Source organism: Corvus kubaryi, unplaced genomic scaffold, assembly GCF_017639235.1.
Source record: "Corvus kubaryi isolate FWS band 111438036 unplaced genomic scaffold, C.kubaryi_AGA036_p1.0 37395, whole genome shotgun sequence".
Classification (NCBI taxonomy): domain Eukaryota; kingdom Metazoa; phylum Chordata; class Aves; order Passeriformes; family Corvidae; genus Corvus; species Corvus kubaryi.
This window is the reverse complement of record NW_024581134.1, coordinates 3,427,474-3,444,373: the sequence shown is the minus strand read 5'-3', so window position 1 is coordinate 3,444,373 and position 16,900 is coordinate 3,427,474. Positions and strand designations below refer to the sequence as shown.

The 16,900-nt window shown below is 51.6% G+C and overlaps 1 protein-coding gene across 2 annotated transcripts in view; it reads right to left on the bottom strand.

Moving 5' to 3' along the window:
- Positions 1-4,427: 4,427 nt before the first annotated feature.
- MED12 (mediator complex subunit 12) overlaps positions 4,428-16,900 on the bottom strand; it is a 36,218-nt gene continuing 23,745 nt past the window's right edge. The window contains exons 27-44 of one of the 2 annotated variants that reach the window (XM_042040248.1): positions 16,420-16,599; positions 16,185-16,256; positions 15,738-15,898; positions 15,486-15,647; positions 15,290-15,401; positions 14,959-15,048; positions 14,421-14,530; positions 13,792-13,927; positions 13,357-13,518; positions 12,438-12,815; positions 11,953-12,103; positions 11,559-11,764; positions 11,049-11,129; positions 10,629-10,846; positions 9,893-10,049; positions 7,122-7,298; positions 6,876-6,957; positions 4,428-4,859 (exon numbers count right to left, since the gene is read on the bottom strand). In XM_042040248.1, coding sequence (XP_041896182.1) covers positions 4,816-4,859; positions 6,876-6,957; positions 7,122-7,298; positions 9,893-10,049; positions 10,629-10,846; positions 11,049-11,129; positions 11,559-11,764; positions 11,953-12,103; positions 12,438-12,815; positions 13,357-13,518; positions 13,792-13,927; positions 14,421-14,530; positions 14,959-15,048; positions 15,290-15,401; positions 15,486-15,647; positions 15,738-15,898; positions 16,185-16,256; positions 16,420-16,599 — 2,679 coding nt within the window. In that variant the 3' untranslated portion in view covers positions 4,428-4,815. The remainder of the gene's footprint in view (positions 4,860-6,875; positions 6,958-7,121; positions 7,299-9,892; positions 10,050-10,628; positions 10,847-11,048; positions 11,130-11,558; positions 11,765-11,952; positions 12,104-12,437; positions 12,816-13,356; positions 13,519-13,791; positions 13,928-14,420; positions 14,531-14,958; positions 15,049-15,289; positions 15,402-15,485; positions 15,648-15,737; positions 15,899-16,184; positions 16,257-16,419; positions 16,600-16,900) is intronic. The other variant, XM_042040249.1, reaches the window with a different exon arrangement.

Genomic DNA, 16,900 nt, shown 5'->3' with positions numbered 1-16,900 from the left:
GGGGCGGCGGCGCGGCTGGGCCATGCCGGTGGCGGCGGCGGCTGCCCCGCGCTCCGCTCAGTCCGGCCCGACCCCGCACCGGGAGCGCGCGGCGCGTGCACGGCGGAGGCGGGCTGGGGAGGGGCCGTCCCGCAGCACCCCTTCGCTGCCGCCGTGCTGCCCGGCACCGCCGCCCGGCACCGGCACCGGGACCGCCCTGACCGGACATCCCACGGCCCCGCCGCTGCTCCGGCCGGGCCCGGTACCGCACGCCCCGGCACCTGCACCGCCCTGGTCGCTGCGCCGAGGGGATGCCGCACCCGCCGAGCGCCGCGCAGTCCGGTACCGCACCCTCCGGGTACCGGCACCGGCCGCACCTGCGCCCCAGTATCCCCCAGGACCCCCAAGCCTGCCCTGCTCAGGGCGCCGGCACTGCCCTGCTATCGGCCCTGGGCGGAGGGGGTCACCCCCACCTTCCCGACCGGGACATCTGCACAGCCTGGGGCACCCCGCACCACCCCAGTAAACGACCTCATCTGTGGGGGCATTCTGGCACGGCCCCGGGCATCCTGCGCTGTCCTGTGCATACAGAATCCTGCCCCACTGCAGCCCGTGTCTGCCCCGGTGACTTTGCATGGGTCCATTTCCACCTTCGCATAGCTCGGGCCGTGCTGCCCCGGCACACCCCATAGCAGCTGGAGAACCCTTCAGCCCCAGCATATCTCCCCACGGCCGGGGGAGCAGTCCCCGCCCCTCGTACTGCTCCGCAGTGCCCAGCAGGTCTAGGGAGGATTCAGCAGGTACTCAGTATGGGGTGCCCCGTCCCAGCCTCAGCCGTGGCGCCCGGCCCAGCCCAGCCCTGCAAGCACCGGGCTGCAGGCTCAGCAGCCACAGCCCCGTAGGCTCCCAGCAGCACCGTGCAGCAGACCCAGCACCTCTGTCATTTCTCTTCCCAGCATGGGGGTAGTTTCCCCTCCCACTCATGGCCTCCTGGCAGGAGCCGCCTCTCCTACAGCCTGCCACTGCCCATAGCAATGTTTCAGTCTTGACTGATGGGATTACAGAAATCATTTGAAACAGGGAATGGATTTGGGTCTTGATGGATATATCTGATTGCTGCCTCCCTCTGCCATTGCCAAGGTAGCATCAGCTGCTATGCTTCCACAGAGCAGGCACCGTTTCCTGTTTAAGATGTTTGCATGGCAGCATCTGAAGGGCAGCAATTTATTTCGAGTCTTCCACACACCCCTGGCACCTGCACTGAATCTGTGAATGCTCAGTGGCAGGGAGATCCCTGCACCCCAGTGTGGGTTGTGCTTCACCTGCTCCAGTGCCTTCCAGCTGCTGCTGCAGAGCAGGTCAGAGCTTTCCTGCTTCTCCTGCCCTGCTACCTCTCCCAGGGACTGCTTATGGGTGGTCAGAAGCTGGACTGATTTTGTTGCTAGCCTGTTATACACAGGGTGTATATAGGGTATACCAATATAGCTCACCCTATTTTTATATATAGAGATATATATATAAAATATATATAGGGTGAGCTGCAAGATGCCACCCACTATGCGGTTGAGCAGGCAACACAGTCCAGCACTGCCTGAGATGGATGCACAACCCTACCCTGTGCCCAGCAGAGTTCACTGGCTCCGAGAAGCATCTTAAAGGGGGCCCTGGACTGATGCTGTGCTGCCCTGAGGCAGGCAGGGCTTCAGGCATAGCTCCCTGGGTCCCACTGCCCAACAAAACCAGTCCAGGATGGGGTCATGATGCACGGCTGCAGTGGTGCCTTGTGGCCCACTCCCCACCACGAGCACCGCAGGAGAGTTGGGTACTCACACAGCTGCTCCACGCCCTGCTTCAGCTGCTTGACTGAGCAGTGATCGATTTTCTTGCACAACACCAGCTCTGACAGGGCCTGACAAGCCACCTTTGCCCGGGGTATGGTTCATGGGGACCCTCTAGGCCAGGCTGCTGGGTGCGGTGGGTGTGTAGGGCAGAGGCTGCTTCAGCCCGTCCATCCACCCCAAGGCATCAAGATTTGTTGCAACCTCGGGCTTCTCCTCAGATACTGGGCACAGCCCATTTGGCATTGCCTTCGGGGAGCCCAGCATCAAACAGGCACGCTCCCACACCACTCCCGGCCTGAACTGGTGGCCGCAGTAGGGCAGCTGTGTGCATTAGTCAATGGGCAGTGTGTATTAAAATGCCCCCGGTTGCCTCTGGCTCTGTCATAAGCAGCGTTTAGCCACGGCTCGGAGAAGGAGCAGAAGGGCTGGAAGCTGTCAGACCTGCTTAGAACGGCCGCGGCTCAGCGCTAATGTGCAGCACAGCAGCTGCAAGGCACGCAGCCAGGCCAGGCAGAGCACAGCTCCCCAGACAGCCCTGTGCTGTGAACCAGGTCTTGCACTGGTCCCCACGTTCCCCCAAAAACCTCCCGCAGCCACTAGAAACCTCTGGGCAGACACCGAGGGCTGTGTGGGATCTTGAACACAGTGGCAGCCTTGCGTCTGTCACCACAACAGAGCTGTGGAGTGCTGCTCATCCCACACAGACTGGGCCTGCCAAGCAGCTGACACAGCTGGGGGAAGCCTTTTGCCAGAGGAAGAGCAGGGCCCTGTTGCTGGGCCATGCAATAAAAGGTCCCGTGGCAGCAGGCACCCGGCCACAGGAGGTGACAAGTCATCCCCTTTCTCCCAGGAAGGCAGGGTGGCTCCTGGGGTGCTTTCAGCAGATCCCCCATCAGCGCACACAGTAGGAGGCCGGCACCCGGCTCGGTGTTCTCGCACTGCAGCGCTCCCGTCTCGCCACAGCTGCCGTGCCAGGGACACCCCACCGGCCACCACGGCTCTGCTGCCTCCGGCCACGCCGCTCCGGCCACGCCGCTCCGGCTGCTGCAGAGCCGCCCCCCTCCCACCTCCGGCGCGGCAGCGATGCACAAGGAGCATCCAAGATGCCGCTTGGCGCAGGCTCAGCTGCCTCCCAGGGCCCGCAGAGGAGGGGGCTGTCGGCCATGACCGTACACACCAGGAAGAGGGGCATGGTGTGGGCACAGACAGTGCCCAGTGTCGCGGGGCAGTGGCCCCTCCCTGTCCGCACCCCCGGCAGGAGGAGGGGAACAGAGTCCTCCTGCCGCAGCCACGAGTCCCTTCTTTGAGCAGGGGCCGCCGGACACAGCCCTGGCTAGGAGCAGGGCTTCCACCTGTGGGGTCACTGAGCACGGGCTGCCGGCAAGCACAGCCCCTGGCACAGAGCACCGTGGGGGCAGGAGATGGGGAATGCAACAGCCAGCTCAGGGCTGTGCCCCAGCCTGATCCTCATGGAAGGGGACAAGGAGGGATGCACAGAGGAATCAGCCATCTGCAGAGATCCGTCCTCACGAACAACTGAGTCCCCTCTCTCAGGCCTGGCCAGAAGCACATGGCAAGAGCCTGGCACAGGTGCCAGGTGTCTGGGGACAATCAGGGTAGAGGACAGTGTAGTGCCAGCAAGCCCCACAGCCTCTTCAGAAAGCAGCTCCACATGTGCTCCCAAGGAGGAAAGGGCTCAGCTCCAGCTCTTGGGACAGCAGACACAGGCCCATGAACCAGGACAAGGGGCACGGCGTTGGGGCACTGCCATCCCTCACAAGCTCCCTGAGCGTGCCTTCATGCTGTGGCCCACGCTCCAGAACTGTTGATTTGCCCTCAGATGAAGATCAGGTGCAGCTCATTGCTGAGTCCTTGTGGCCCCACCCTATCCCACACAGATGGGACAGAAAGGAAGACACTGGTCAAGAAAAGCTACCGCAGGGACCACAGGTCAAACTCCTGAGGAAAAAGCCAAGGTGCTGGTGGCATCCAGGCCGAACAGACAGCAGGAGCAGCAAGCACCAAGACCACACCTCATGCCAGCAGGCTGCACTAACCAGGGCAGGAGTTCAGAATGCACATTACCCATGCAGAGAAAGCACCATGGCCGTCAGGAAGGAGCTAACAGAGGAGCTTTGGTGCTTATCAGCCAAACTGTGCTGTGATGAGAAGCAAGAAGCAGCACTGTGAGTGCACTCAGTCTGCAGCTCCTCCTAGACTGCAGAGGGAAGGAGCTTGAGCATCTCTGTAACTGCTGTGGTGGGGAAAGCTGGGTTTGTTAGAGCTCAGAGTTACCCTGCAACAGAAGTGCCTCTGTTTTATACTGGTGTCCTGGTGGAACGTACAACAGGACTACCAGTAAAGCTCTTAATCAACATATAAATCCTACAAAGCTTGCACAAACCTTTGCAAGTATGTGAACACCAGCTTATGAAATAAACAGGGAAGAAGAGCTCTCCTTCCCAAACAAAATTGTTTAGCCTTCACAAAAGCCGAAAATGCAGACATTAGTTCTATTGAGGAAGAGATGAAGACCATGTGTGGAGGGTGCTGCTGGGCTGTACTGGGAGGAGTGCTGAGGAGGAAAGGCAGGCTCTGAATACACACTCAGTTTGCAAAGTAAGCTCTCTGTATTCATCCGAGAATGTCTGCAGTATGGAGTTCATCTGGTATAAATAAAGTACAAAATTTTACAATGTCTTAATCATTATTTTAACAAAAATACTAAAAACTGAGTAAAAACTGAAAACAAAGTGGGAAGGGAGACTATCAGCCACAAGGGATCTCCATAAACATTTGTAGAAATTGGATAGTAAAAACACTTTCTCTGTACAATAAAATGCTCCTCCTGGCATCTCCCTGTGAGACAGACAGCAGCAGCACTGGGGGCACAAGGACAGAGGCTGGGGGCTGCCCCAGAGCATGGCTCAGGCTGAAGAGGCTGTATCCATCCACAGTGATGTCTCCCTCCTCAATCAGGCTGAAGTGCCACAGGTCAGTAGCGTCCAAATGGGTTGTTGTTCTGCTGTGTCTGTGTATCTGTTGAGGTCAAGACAGAGTTACACAGTCACAAGGTCTAGTTCAGTAAAGAGATTCCCTTCCCCATGTCACCAGTGCAGTATGAGGAGTGTCACAGGCCATGAGAAGGAAAATAAAACCATTATGGTACTCCCTGTGCTGCAGATCTCCCTGAGCCTTTGGGCAGCAGCACAGCCAGGATCCCATATTCTTTTAGGAAGAGAGAGATAGGTGCCAGTCCTGATCCTGAAATTTCCAGGGAAAATCTCTCCATCCCTCATGGTGGAATTGGAGAACCGTAACAAAGCCCTGAAAGGCGGCAAGTAGCTGGGAGGATGAGTTTATGAATTAATTATTTCTGATTTTGAAAGAAAATCAGCCCTATAAAACAGCACAACTCCTGCAGCCATGCAAGCTGCTGAGCTAGCTAGTGTCGCTCATCCTAAGGCACTTCCAGAAACCGAAGGTTTCAGAGAAAATTTCCCTGGCTTCCTGTCAGTATCTCCGTACCGGCCCAAAGGACTTCCAGATGGCACAAAGGCAGGAAACGTGGTAAAGTTACATTCAAGAACCTCATGAACTTCCAAACTGCTGGGACTGATGTTTTGTGATTTACAATGCTCGCAGTATATTTGAGTACTGTCTGATACATAAAATTCTGTAGGATTTTTCCTGAAACAACATCAGCATGTGTGACCCTAAGCCACTAAGTAAACAGAGATGAGCGTAACCTGGCTGGCCTGCTGCCTTCTCAACTCTTCTGGACATTCAGGGACACTCTGAAGCCTCCTAAGGCAACCTATCCTGGGCCCAAAACACCCTTGTCCCCCTCCTGCAGGCTGGTCTTGGTTTAATTTCTGCTTTCCACTTCATCCCTGACACTACAAATAAGAACTCCAGATGCTTCCAGGGAAAGCTGATGCAAACCCAAGGAGGCAGCATGGAAGCTGAATGCTGACACAAGGCTGCACTGGATCCACACATCTATTCCAGATACAACAGCTCCATTTGCTGTACAGAAAGGCTACAAAAATATGGCTGTTCTACTGTATTCAGATTCTTTTACAAGGTCTTCCTATACTCGAATGTCCCAGCTGAGATTCTTTGGCACAGACTCATCATTTGTGAATCAGGCTAGTGGGAAGCTTAGCACATTAAAACCTGGTTTGGGGAGGTTTTTGGTCACAAAGACTAAGAATTTTCCATCAGGGAACAAGTAAAAGCACAGTTTCCAAGTCCCCCACTCCACACATTACCACATCTGGCACAGTCTCACACTCAGTGCAAACCAAAAAAAAACCCGTATCAACTGTGCTGTCCATTTCTGAGCATTTCCATAGCATTTCTGCCATTTTTACAGCAGAAAAGCCACTAAGGTGACAGAAGACAATGACAGCAGGCAATTCAGAAGGGAACAGCATAGACTCTGCATTCTGTATTGTGACCCTCCAGCCAGTAATTCAATACAGATTATAGGAATACAGTGCCAGACTGAACAAAATCTATGCTGTTATCCCATCTGTGACGGAAGCCCACAGACCACTACACACAGAGCAAGTGTGCAGCTACACTTCTCAGAGTACCCCTCCTGCCTCCAAGAAGTCTTGTCTGCCTCACAACACAACCACAGTGTCTCTGGGTCATCCACCAAGTGATTGCTCCAGGATTACTGCCTTCCTGTGCCCCTCAGAGGTCACCTGGAGCATAGAAAACACCCCCAGATGATTTTAAAGCTGCACACTGGATCCTTTCAGGAAAGCTGTGTGGCAGTCCCTACACAGGCTCAGCTCCCTTGTCCCTCTGCAGGCAGCAGGAGGAAGGTCTGGAAGGTTGCTCACAAACTGGCAAGCACTGCCCTCCCTGCTGCTGTGCCCCCTTGGGCTGGTAGCTCTAAGTCCTGATGCCACCTCCCTGCCAGCATAATTTATGTCCTCAGACAGACAATCTGGCTTGGCCTTGCTTCTCTACACCAGAGTACCTGCAATAGAAAACAGCAGGGAGGAGACTAGAAACAGGATCAAGAACACTCAGGCTTACTGGAAAGCTGCTGTTGAAGCTGTCGAACCAGAGCAGCTGTTTGCTGCTGCTGCTGTGTCTGCTGAAGGCCCTGGCGCTGGAACTGTAAAGAGAGAAACACAGTTACAACCACACCGCCTGCCTGGCAGCCTCAGCATTCACACAGGTCCTGGGAAGCTCAGGCAGGGAGAAAGGGGGAATGCAGGTGGAGCACTGCTGGATTTGTGCTGGACTATCACATCCCCGTGCCTCCGAGGGAACACTCACAATGGGCTGCTGGGGGGGAAGAGCCTGCATCCCCAGCCCCGGGGGCTGGCCCTGCGCCTGTGGCTGAGGCACTGTGGACACCTGGGGCTGCTGCTGGGGTTGGGGCTGCGGTGGCTGGGGCTGCTGCTGCTGCTGTTGCTGCTGCTGTTGCTGCTGCTGCTGCTGTTGCTGCTGCTGCTGCGAAGACAAAAGAGAAGGGACCATCAGGGAACTGTGAGGACAACGCACACAGCACCGGGGCAGGGCAAGGGCTTAAGGAGGAATGATGTTCCATGCAGTAAAACACCCTCGTATGCCATTTTCCTTACAGGTACCTAAATCACTCAAAGTTCACCAGGATTCCACCCCAGGCTGAAAAATGGCAAGAAATACAGGGACAGCAACAAAGTTTTCTGCAAGATGAGGTATTGACAGATGACAGGAAGAGAACTCTGAGTCTACTGGAAAAAAGGTTGGCTGGTTCATCTCCTGCCTCCTAGTTAAGATCAGCAATAATGAATAATGAGTATTTGCCTGAGTCATCCTCAGATTCTTTTCAGAGGTAGCAACAGAGCTCCTATAATCTCCTTACACAATCCACTTCAGGTCAGCTACTCCTACTACTGGAGTTTTCCCTAATCTCTACCCTGAATCTCACATGTTGTGTTTTAAGGCCATTTCTGGTCCTACAGCCTAGGGATAAGAGATAAGGGGGTTTTTTGCTTTCTTTTTAAGATAAAAAATTTGGAGACTTATCTCTCCTGTTGTCTTTGTCTCTCTAATGCAACACACCCAGCTATTTCAGACTTTCCTTCTCATTCATGTCCCCCAACTCTTCAATCTATCTTGCTGTCCTTCCCTGCCACTCATGACAGCTGGTGTTATACTTCAATAAAAGGATGTGGATAAAACTGGATTCAGTGCTCAAAACCAAATGTTTACAGAATTAGTTACGCTTAAAAGAATATTCAGTGTGTTGGAGTCAGAACATACCCAGGAATCTCAAGTTTTTTTCATTTCTCCTAATTTCCAGACAATTCTCCCATCTGTCAATGCAGTTTTTAACTCTCTAGATCAAAAAAAAAAGAATTCCTAGCAGAAATAAAAAAATACTAATGCTACCATAACAAACCCAACACGGTGATGATAGGTACAGTTCCAATCACTGGCTCAAAAGGACAAGGTTCAAACCTTGAACAGACTCAGAAAACAAACAAAAATACAATCTGGAGAAGGAACAGTATCTTATGAAAGACGGTTAGAAAAACCTGACCTTTGGAAGCTGCAAGTGCTCCCTGGGAATGTACATTGGGCAAATAACAGTGAGAAAGAACAGCCAGTAAACAGGACACAGTGGACAATAATAATTCATACAAGAACCAGTCATGAACACATTGAAGCTTGGATCAAGGATTCAAGCCAAAGGAAGTGAGTTTCTAGAACAGCCTTCCAACTTAAACCAGTTTGGTCACAGGTTCCTGACATGGATGCTACGACCCAGGTACACAAGAAAACAGATGACTGACTAGATGAGCCAGGATACCAATTTCATGTCCTACTTTCTTGCAGCAGCTGTCTACCAACCCACATAAAACAAACCAAAAGGCCACCCATCCTTTCCACAAGCCACTGCATCATGAAAGTCAGCTCTAGCACCAGGCACCTGGCATGCCTCTGGTAACACAGCAGGAGTCACACTAATGGGGTATCTGGGGCACTCCACCTTTGTGGGTTTTTTAAGCAACCAAGCAAAGTCAGCTAAAAGCTGAAGGTGTACATGAAGTTACTGAGCTAGGAGAAGTGTTAGCAATTTGTCTGAGGCATGTTCTTCTAAATATGAGCGATGGAGAATGCTAAAAGAAACTTAAAGTGAATAGTCAGGGGGTGCTACTTATCAAAAGGACTAAAAGCTGCTGACCATGCCAGAGGCAGTTCTCTTGTTCAGTGCAAGGCAGCAATTCTCAGATACTGCTGACTGCAGCTCTCTGCAGGAACCACTGTCTCGCTCAGGCCACTCTCTGAACACAAAGACTCAGCACTCTGTGCCATGTAAAGTCTCCCCATATTCCACAGGTTTGCTAGGCCTTGTCGTAAGGTATTGGATTCACCAATTAAACTACCTGTGTTTCTCTGTCAATTCAATACATTTCTGTAATTCCTAGAAATGTATCTGTATTTCACGTAATTATTTAATATTCATAAGATCATAATGCAAATCCATGGAATGCTCATGTCTGTTACTTATGTCTTGTGATCTTCTTTGAACCTATAGAGCTGGGTCTAACAGTTGCCTTTGGATCCGTTTTTCACCATCTGCTGCAAGAAATGGAGTACGTGGACTGATTCATGCCAGATTTTTTGCCATTGGAAACTGCAACCAATACTTATCTTGATCTTGAGAAATGCAGATAAGCCCCTCAAGATGACCTTGAACAACTTTCATGCTCTTTTGAGGACGGGGCTTTTCACTTTGCTTCTAGCTCCTGGCACACCTGTACAACAGCTAACCTTCTGCACAATTTACTGGCTCAGCTGGAGCAGGAAGAGGTGGGACACAGGCCAGAGAACTGAACAGATTTTTAGCTCATGCTGGGTGACTGGCACAAGGCAGTGCAGCAGGAATCTCCATCATAGGAGTGGCCAGCTCTAAGGAAGGGAGAACTGCCTAGCAAAGTACCAGAGACAGCCTCCGACAGAGTGACATCCTTCCTGACACAGAGGGGCACAGGTAAGCAGCACTGGGCAAGCCTCCTCCAGCTGCAGCAGCCTTCCTCCTGTCAGCAACCACTTACCCTCAGCATCTGTTGCTGCTGCTGCTGCCTCAGGTACTGCTGCTGCTGTTGGTCAGGAAGTATCTGGCTGGGTCGAATTCCTGAGGGGACTCCCTGTGGACCCAAATGGTTCATTCCACTCATCATGGGGGTCTGCTGTATTGACTGATGAGGAAACCTGCAAGAGAAAAGGACAAGCTCATGGAGTAAAGGATTCACAGGCAAACAGCTTCTTTAATCCAAACACAACTTCTGCCACCAATGAGACAGCTCCCTGCAATCCATGCTGTGTCTGCAGAAAGGTGAGGGACACCAGGGCATCTCAAGGGCTTAATACAACCTGTTTTTCTAGAAGCCCTAAGTAAGTCATCATCCCATTGCTCTGCATGGCTTTCCTGCTGGATTTATGCCTGCTCAGGAACAATGGAAATCTCAGATTTAGCCCTTTGATGGTGATCTGCTGGCTAGATTTAAAACCAGAACTATGACTTTCCCAGGTAATTTTTCCTCATGCTTTTCTATGCCATCTTTCTCCGGTTGGTAACACAGTTTCCTGCCTACAACTAGCATTTCCAAATTTCATCCTATCTCTCTGTTTCTTCCATGGACTGAAAGCTGGATAAAGATGTTCCTCTGAGGAAGCAAAGGACAGCATGGAGAATGGGGTTTTCACAGTTTGCTGTTAGAACTGTGTGAGCAGAGCAGGGAAACCCTTAATAAAATACAGCTTATTAACATCCCATAGGGCAGGAGGTACCTCTGTGTGTTGCCCAAGGTGTGCCCATAGCCAGGGGCCTGCTGGTGCACGTAGCCACTTGGTCTCTGCTGCATCTGTCTAACAGGATCCACTAGAGCAGGATTAGAGCTGGGGTGGGAATTCTGATAGGGCTGACCAGAATAGGTAGGAGGTACCATTGTGCCTGACTGGGACGGGTGCTGCTGAAGGCCTATGTGGGAGACGTAAGGAGTGTAACCCTGAAATGAAACAAAAAGGTCTTTTTTAGTCATGGGGTGAAAAGGAACACAGAACACAGGACATCAGCCTCCTGTAAATACCGTCACAGGGAAGCTCATCAGGGAGAAGAGCCAAGAGCTTTCAGGGCTTAGCAGCAAGAACAAAGCTGCAGCCCTGTGCTGGAGCCAGATTCTAGCCCTACCTGCAGTCACTGCCACTTACCTGGGAGGGCTGCAGTGCTCCATAAGACGGGGTTGGGGCCATTTGGCGCACGGGCTGCTGGCCCATTATGCCCTGGCCCTGCTGGAAGGCAAGAGAGAAATGCTTTTTCCAACATCTCCAAAGGGCAGGAACACTGCTGCTCTCTTCTCAGCAGCTCCCACTAAATCAGACAAGTGGCTTCACTGCTTAACCTACGATGTTGCTGCACAGCAGGCACACGCTCATGACTTCTGCCTCACCCTGACCTGGGACAAACAGGCCACTAAAAAACCTGCCACCGCCAGCCAGAACATGCCCCTCTCATTCCCCAGCGGCCACCCCATGACAGCCTCCTCCTGTTAGTGACATGGGCCCACAAAGCAGGTGGCACCACAGGAACAGACACAAGAAACAGCATCTTTCTGGAGCAGATACAGAGCTGGGCAGCTCTGGCTAAAAGGGACAGCACTGAACAGCCTGGCCATGCTATACTGTGGAGTCAGCAACAGCAAGAGCACAGCTCTGACTTACCAACTTTGCTTGCAGCTGCTGCCTCAGTATCTGTCCCTGGGACACTGGAGGCTGCTGCCTGTACACTGCTGGCTTGTAGGAGGGGTCAATGCCCATCATGCTCCCCATCCCTGGAGGCAGCACACCACTATAGGGAGGGCGACTCTGAACCAGTTTTCCCAGTGGCATGCGTACCGGCCTGTAGGATGTATCCAGGCGAGGGCCACCTGCAAGAGGAAGAGGAACAGGCAGACCAGTCACAGGCTACTGCTGCACCTCATAGCTCCAGAATGACTGCTCATCACTGTACCTAGACATGACAGGCAAAAGGAGAAAGTGTAGGGACCTGCACAGGGCCATCTCACAGAAAAGGTTCCCAAAGAGCTGTAACATGTTGGCTCTCCTGTGCACCTACCTGCTGGAAGAGGCTGATTCTGGGCATAGAGACCCACTGGTGACTGTCCATATGCCAGCCTCGACATGGTGCTTCCTGACTGGTGGTGCAAGAGATCTGTAGGCATACCAACTCCATATGAAACCCCTCGGCTAGGGCCCAACACAAAGTCCTGTGAAGACAAAGCGATAAGAAAGATCAACGTGCTCTGGGAATTCATGAATGGAGGAAGAGTATTAAAGGGTTGAAAAGTCCACAGGAGGAAGCCAAGGATGTTATCTGAGCTGGGCAGACTCCTTTCCTCCCATCAGGGATTAAGAAAATGTTTGCCTTGCCCCAAGCTGAAAGAAAGAGCAGGATAAAGCTCCAGTACTCCCAGCTGAGAGGAAACACATCACATCTTCACCAGAACACCACTCTCAGGCTCCTCAGGAAGACTCTAGGGAGTGTTCTGTGACTATGAGTGGAGGACATGGGACACCCACAGCTGCTGGACACTCCATTACCTCAGTTTTGCTGGCAGATTGGTTGCGTTTCTTAGTTTTGCTCTGTTTCTTCTTGCGTTCTTCAGTGGAGGCAGCAGGATTGGAGCTTGTTTTATCAGCCTTGGCTGGTTCTGCAGTTTTCTTCTCTGGCTCTAAAGCCACAGGTGTAGGAGGCTCTTCCTCTTCAGGGGGCAGTGGCAAGGGCTCCAGGTAGTAACTGCGGGGCTTGGGTTTCAGGTGTGTGTGATACAGAAGAAGCCTCTGCTGCTCCTCAAACCTGGACACCTTGCGATCCACCCGGACTGTCCCAAACCATCCCCAGGAGAGAGGGGCTGAGTGCTTTAAACCCTCAAAAAGATCCCAAGGGGAAATCTTCTGCTTTGTAGAGACTTGCAAACCCTTTAAAGCAAAAGAGATAAGAACCTTCAAGTCCCTGTTGTTGCTCCTATGAGGGCACAGGAAGCTCTGTGCTTTCTTCAGGCTCTACTCCAGATGTCTCAGTAAACAGACTGAGCCCTTGCTAATGGTCCTTACTCTTCCAGGTGGCAAAGCAGCCATTTCTAAAGGCCTTCATCAACAACTGTCTAGTCTCTTTCATCCCATCTCTGCCAGTCTCCTCACACTGGCTCTGCCCAGTAACTTATGTGACAGGGATTTTGTGTTTCTCTTACACTTCATATAACCATAAATACAACCCCCAAATTTAGTTAACATCTCAGGTCACAGCAGCATGCTATCACCAAGCATTAACACCCCAGCTTTGCCCTTTCTGGACATGGTTATGTGCCAGCTTGTCTGCGTGCAGCCAGCCACTTAAAGCTCATCAGGGAATGAGGCACTGCATACAGATGCCTCCCAAGCTGTGCAGACTTAAGGCATCAGAGGACAAGGTGACACCTGCACTCAGGAGCTGTGATACAGACAAAAATGCTTCACTTACCTCCTTCTTGAAGATGGAATCAAAACCAGCTATTTTATTGCCTTTAGTGTCAATGAGGGATCCCTGAGGTTCACAGGTGATGACATCTCGGGTCTGCTTGGGAAGTGGCAGTAGCTGTCGCACCTTCTCCAGGCTGTCAGACTGACGGTCCCCCAGCTCTTTCTGCACAAGTGCAACGGAGAGGACTTGAAGAATTTTTCAGGAAAAACCATCCAAAGCCCACCTATGCCTCTTCTGGTATTGGCCTCCATCCCTGCATTACCTCTCACCTTTGCACCCTTCAGTCCTACAGAGTCATAGGGGCCACCCTCACTACTTCATCTAAACAGCAGCAACAGGACAGGTACTGTTCATGAGACACAGGTAAATCTGCATAGCTGGACAACCACAACACAGCACACTCTGGGTCCCCAGACAGAGCCTGGTGTCCCTCACCCTGAGTTTCTTGACAAGATTCATATACGCCCGCTTGTTCTCCTCCATGCTGCCCTGAGAGATGCTGGACATATCAGCAGCCAGGGTGCCGTTGATGAGAACACTCAGCATGTCCAGCACGGTGGTAAAGAGCTCACTGTTGGTCAGAGCAGAAAGGTCAGTCACCTGAAAAGCTGATAAAAAGCCTCTGCCATCATTGCAACACCAAACACTATTAGATTGTCAAGACTTCCGCCCACATTTAGAAGTGTCAGTCTTCAGAATAACCTCCCACACTAATCCTCCTTTTCCTTATACACCACACTTGAGTTTTACTCCCACTTGAGTTAGGTGCAGTATTACAGATTAAGACTGGACTCCTCTGTACCCATTCAGCACCTCTAAAAAGCAGACTCAGCTCTCCCCTGCATCTCTCTCTGCATCTGCAAAGCCAAGTTTGTTCTGAATATGGCAGAGTGCACTTGGCTATCAGGACCTAAGTTACAGCTTGCTATTACTCCGAAGTCTCTTTCAGCTGTCACTTCTGACAGATCATCTAGAGAAACAGCCAGCTCACATGAGAAACAGGGCCATGCTAACAACTGCCTCCCTTGAGAAGTGTATACACCAGAAGTCAGCCAGAAAGTTACTTGTTTGATTGCATGTCCACAGTGCCACTGCTGATAATGTCCAGGAGAAGCACGGCCCATTCAGTTGTCTGTTGTGTGCTGCGTTGGACTGTGTCGAACATTCCCCCCACCTGGCAGAGAAAGGGAGTTTAGTCACAAGGACACCAAGAAACACTGAGATTTTGAAGTGAGAAAGGAGCTTAAACCAGAGCTTGAAGGAGCTTATCTCCTACTGAGAGCTGAAGGAGACTGCTGTCAGCAGCCAAACCTCAGATGCAAATAGTAGTGCTGTGGGCTGCAAAATCATTCAAAGGGGAAGGCATATCTACAAAAAAGAGACCAAGTCTTTGGATTTCATCCTGGTGAAACAGAGCAAGGGAGTTTATTTATGCACCCTGTCCCACTCAGGGCTCAAGACCTAGAAGCAGCACAAGTGTCTCTCCTACTTCCTTGCCTCAGGACATATATAGACCCTCTAGTGTGTGCTTGTTCCAAAGGAAAAAAAAGGCAGACAACTCCTCAGCCCAGATGGTTAAGCTCTTTTTCTGCAACTGCTCACCAAATTCAGCCGCAGTTTCAAGGCCTCATGCATCAGCTGCTTGGCTTTGCAGTCATCTTGGTACTGATCTTCTCGCCAATTTGTAACAATCTAAGAAATACAGAAGAAAGGACAGACCTCACCAGCTGTATGCTGAAGCTTGGAGAGAGCAGCTTGTACCACTCACTGTCTGGTGACTCAGAAATGGTCAGCTCAAGCTCCCTATGCCAAACAGGGTACGACAGGCAACATCCTGAGGCCATGCTCAAGAGCCTGTCTGCTGGAGGGGCGAGTCCCTGAGGAAAGTGAGGGGAGAAGCAAGACACCTACAGGGGAGAAACAAGACCCCTACCTGCTGGACCTGACTGTACAGAGAGGTGAGGAGGCCTTCCCGCTGCTCATCCTGTCCTTTCAAGCATGTCAGCACCAGTGACAGAAACGGCTGCTGGCTCAGGAGGGACATACTGTGAGAGAACAGAGAAGGAATTATACTGCCAGGCTGGGGGATCAGCACAGCAAGCACTGCCTGCCCTTCCCCCTGGACTCACCTCTTCTGCTTCTGGCGGTCCCGCTCCTTGCGGGATGATGACCCTAAATGTTGTCCTTTCTCCAGTTCTTCTCCAGCAGCTTTCAGCACATGGCCCTGCACTGATGTTGGAAGCTTGGCAATCAGAGGGGCCACCAGCCACACTCCGGATCTCTCCAGGGAGCTGTGGCAACACAGGAGAAGAAAATGTTTACAATGCAATTTAAGATTTAGACTTGTCTACAAGGGAGCTGCACGCTGGCTCTACACCTACCTGAGGATGGGTTTGGATTTGTTGCTGGCAGGTGCAGCACTTGTTGAGCTACTGATATTGTTGACTCCATTACCAGTACAGCTAGCAGAGCTGGTCTCTGCTGACTGCTGAAATACCTCAATGGTGGCCTTGGCTATATTTTCTAACAAGGAGTTCATCTCCTGTAGGTAGGGAAGAAAAAGACAGTCAAATCCTTCTCTGAGAGCACTTACTGCTTGCAGATTTCAACTCAGTACAAAGCCAGTTTGCCAGCTTCCCCATGGCTGCTGCTCTTGGGGTCTCAGAATCATTGCTTTTTTCTCATGCTTGGCTTTCACAGGCCTGACTCCCTCATTGTTTACTTCCTCCCTATCCCCCCTTCTGCCAGGCCACCTCCCCACAACAGCCACAACTCACAAACAGCCACTTCACTCTCCCTTGTATGATCCCCTCTGAGCAGAAACTCACATTGCTTGCTGTCTGTTTAATCATGAGCTGCAGCTCCAGCGAGGACTGCCTCATGGTCCACTGGTCCAAATTCTGTAATGCACACACACACATACTTCATGTAATTCCTTATCTCAGTTCAGACTACACCAACCCACATCCTCAGGTCCCACCATAACAAGTGACACACTCCTCAGAGGGGTGCATTTACATGAGGCAACTACTAGGACACTCCGACTCTGCCAGGAGCCTGCACCTGCAAGATGCGTTTAATTCTCTGTCGCTGAGGATTTTCTCCCTCTTCATTGTCCAGGAGCCGGTGTGGATAACAAATCAGCTGCATCAGCCTCTGGGCCTGTGTGCTGCTCAGGACAGGATCCTGCAAGTCATTGCTGTCTTCACAGAGGGACTTCAGACATCGTTCTCCTACCCACTCCTGCAAGATGAAGGCAGAGTCAGCACAGTCAAACTGATGTCTGATTCCAAGCCAACGCCCCTGCTTCAGTTTCAGAGAGAAGCATGGAACACATCAAAATCATAAAAGCCTTATTAGTATGCAGTTATGCCTGATAATCATTTCTCTTCATGAACTGTACTATCCTGATTCAGCAGGCATCAGGCACAGCACAGCAATCGGAACAGAGGAAACAAACTTTGACAAGTCAGCAGTAATGAAACACAGTAGTTGCTCTTTCTTTTGAGAAAATATTGGTGTGATTTAACAGTACACAGTCACT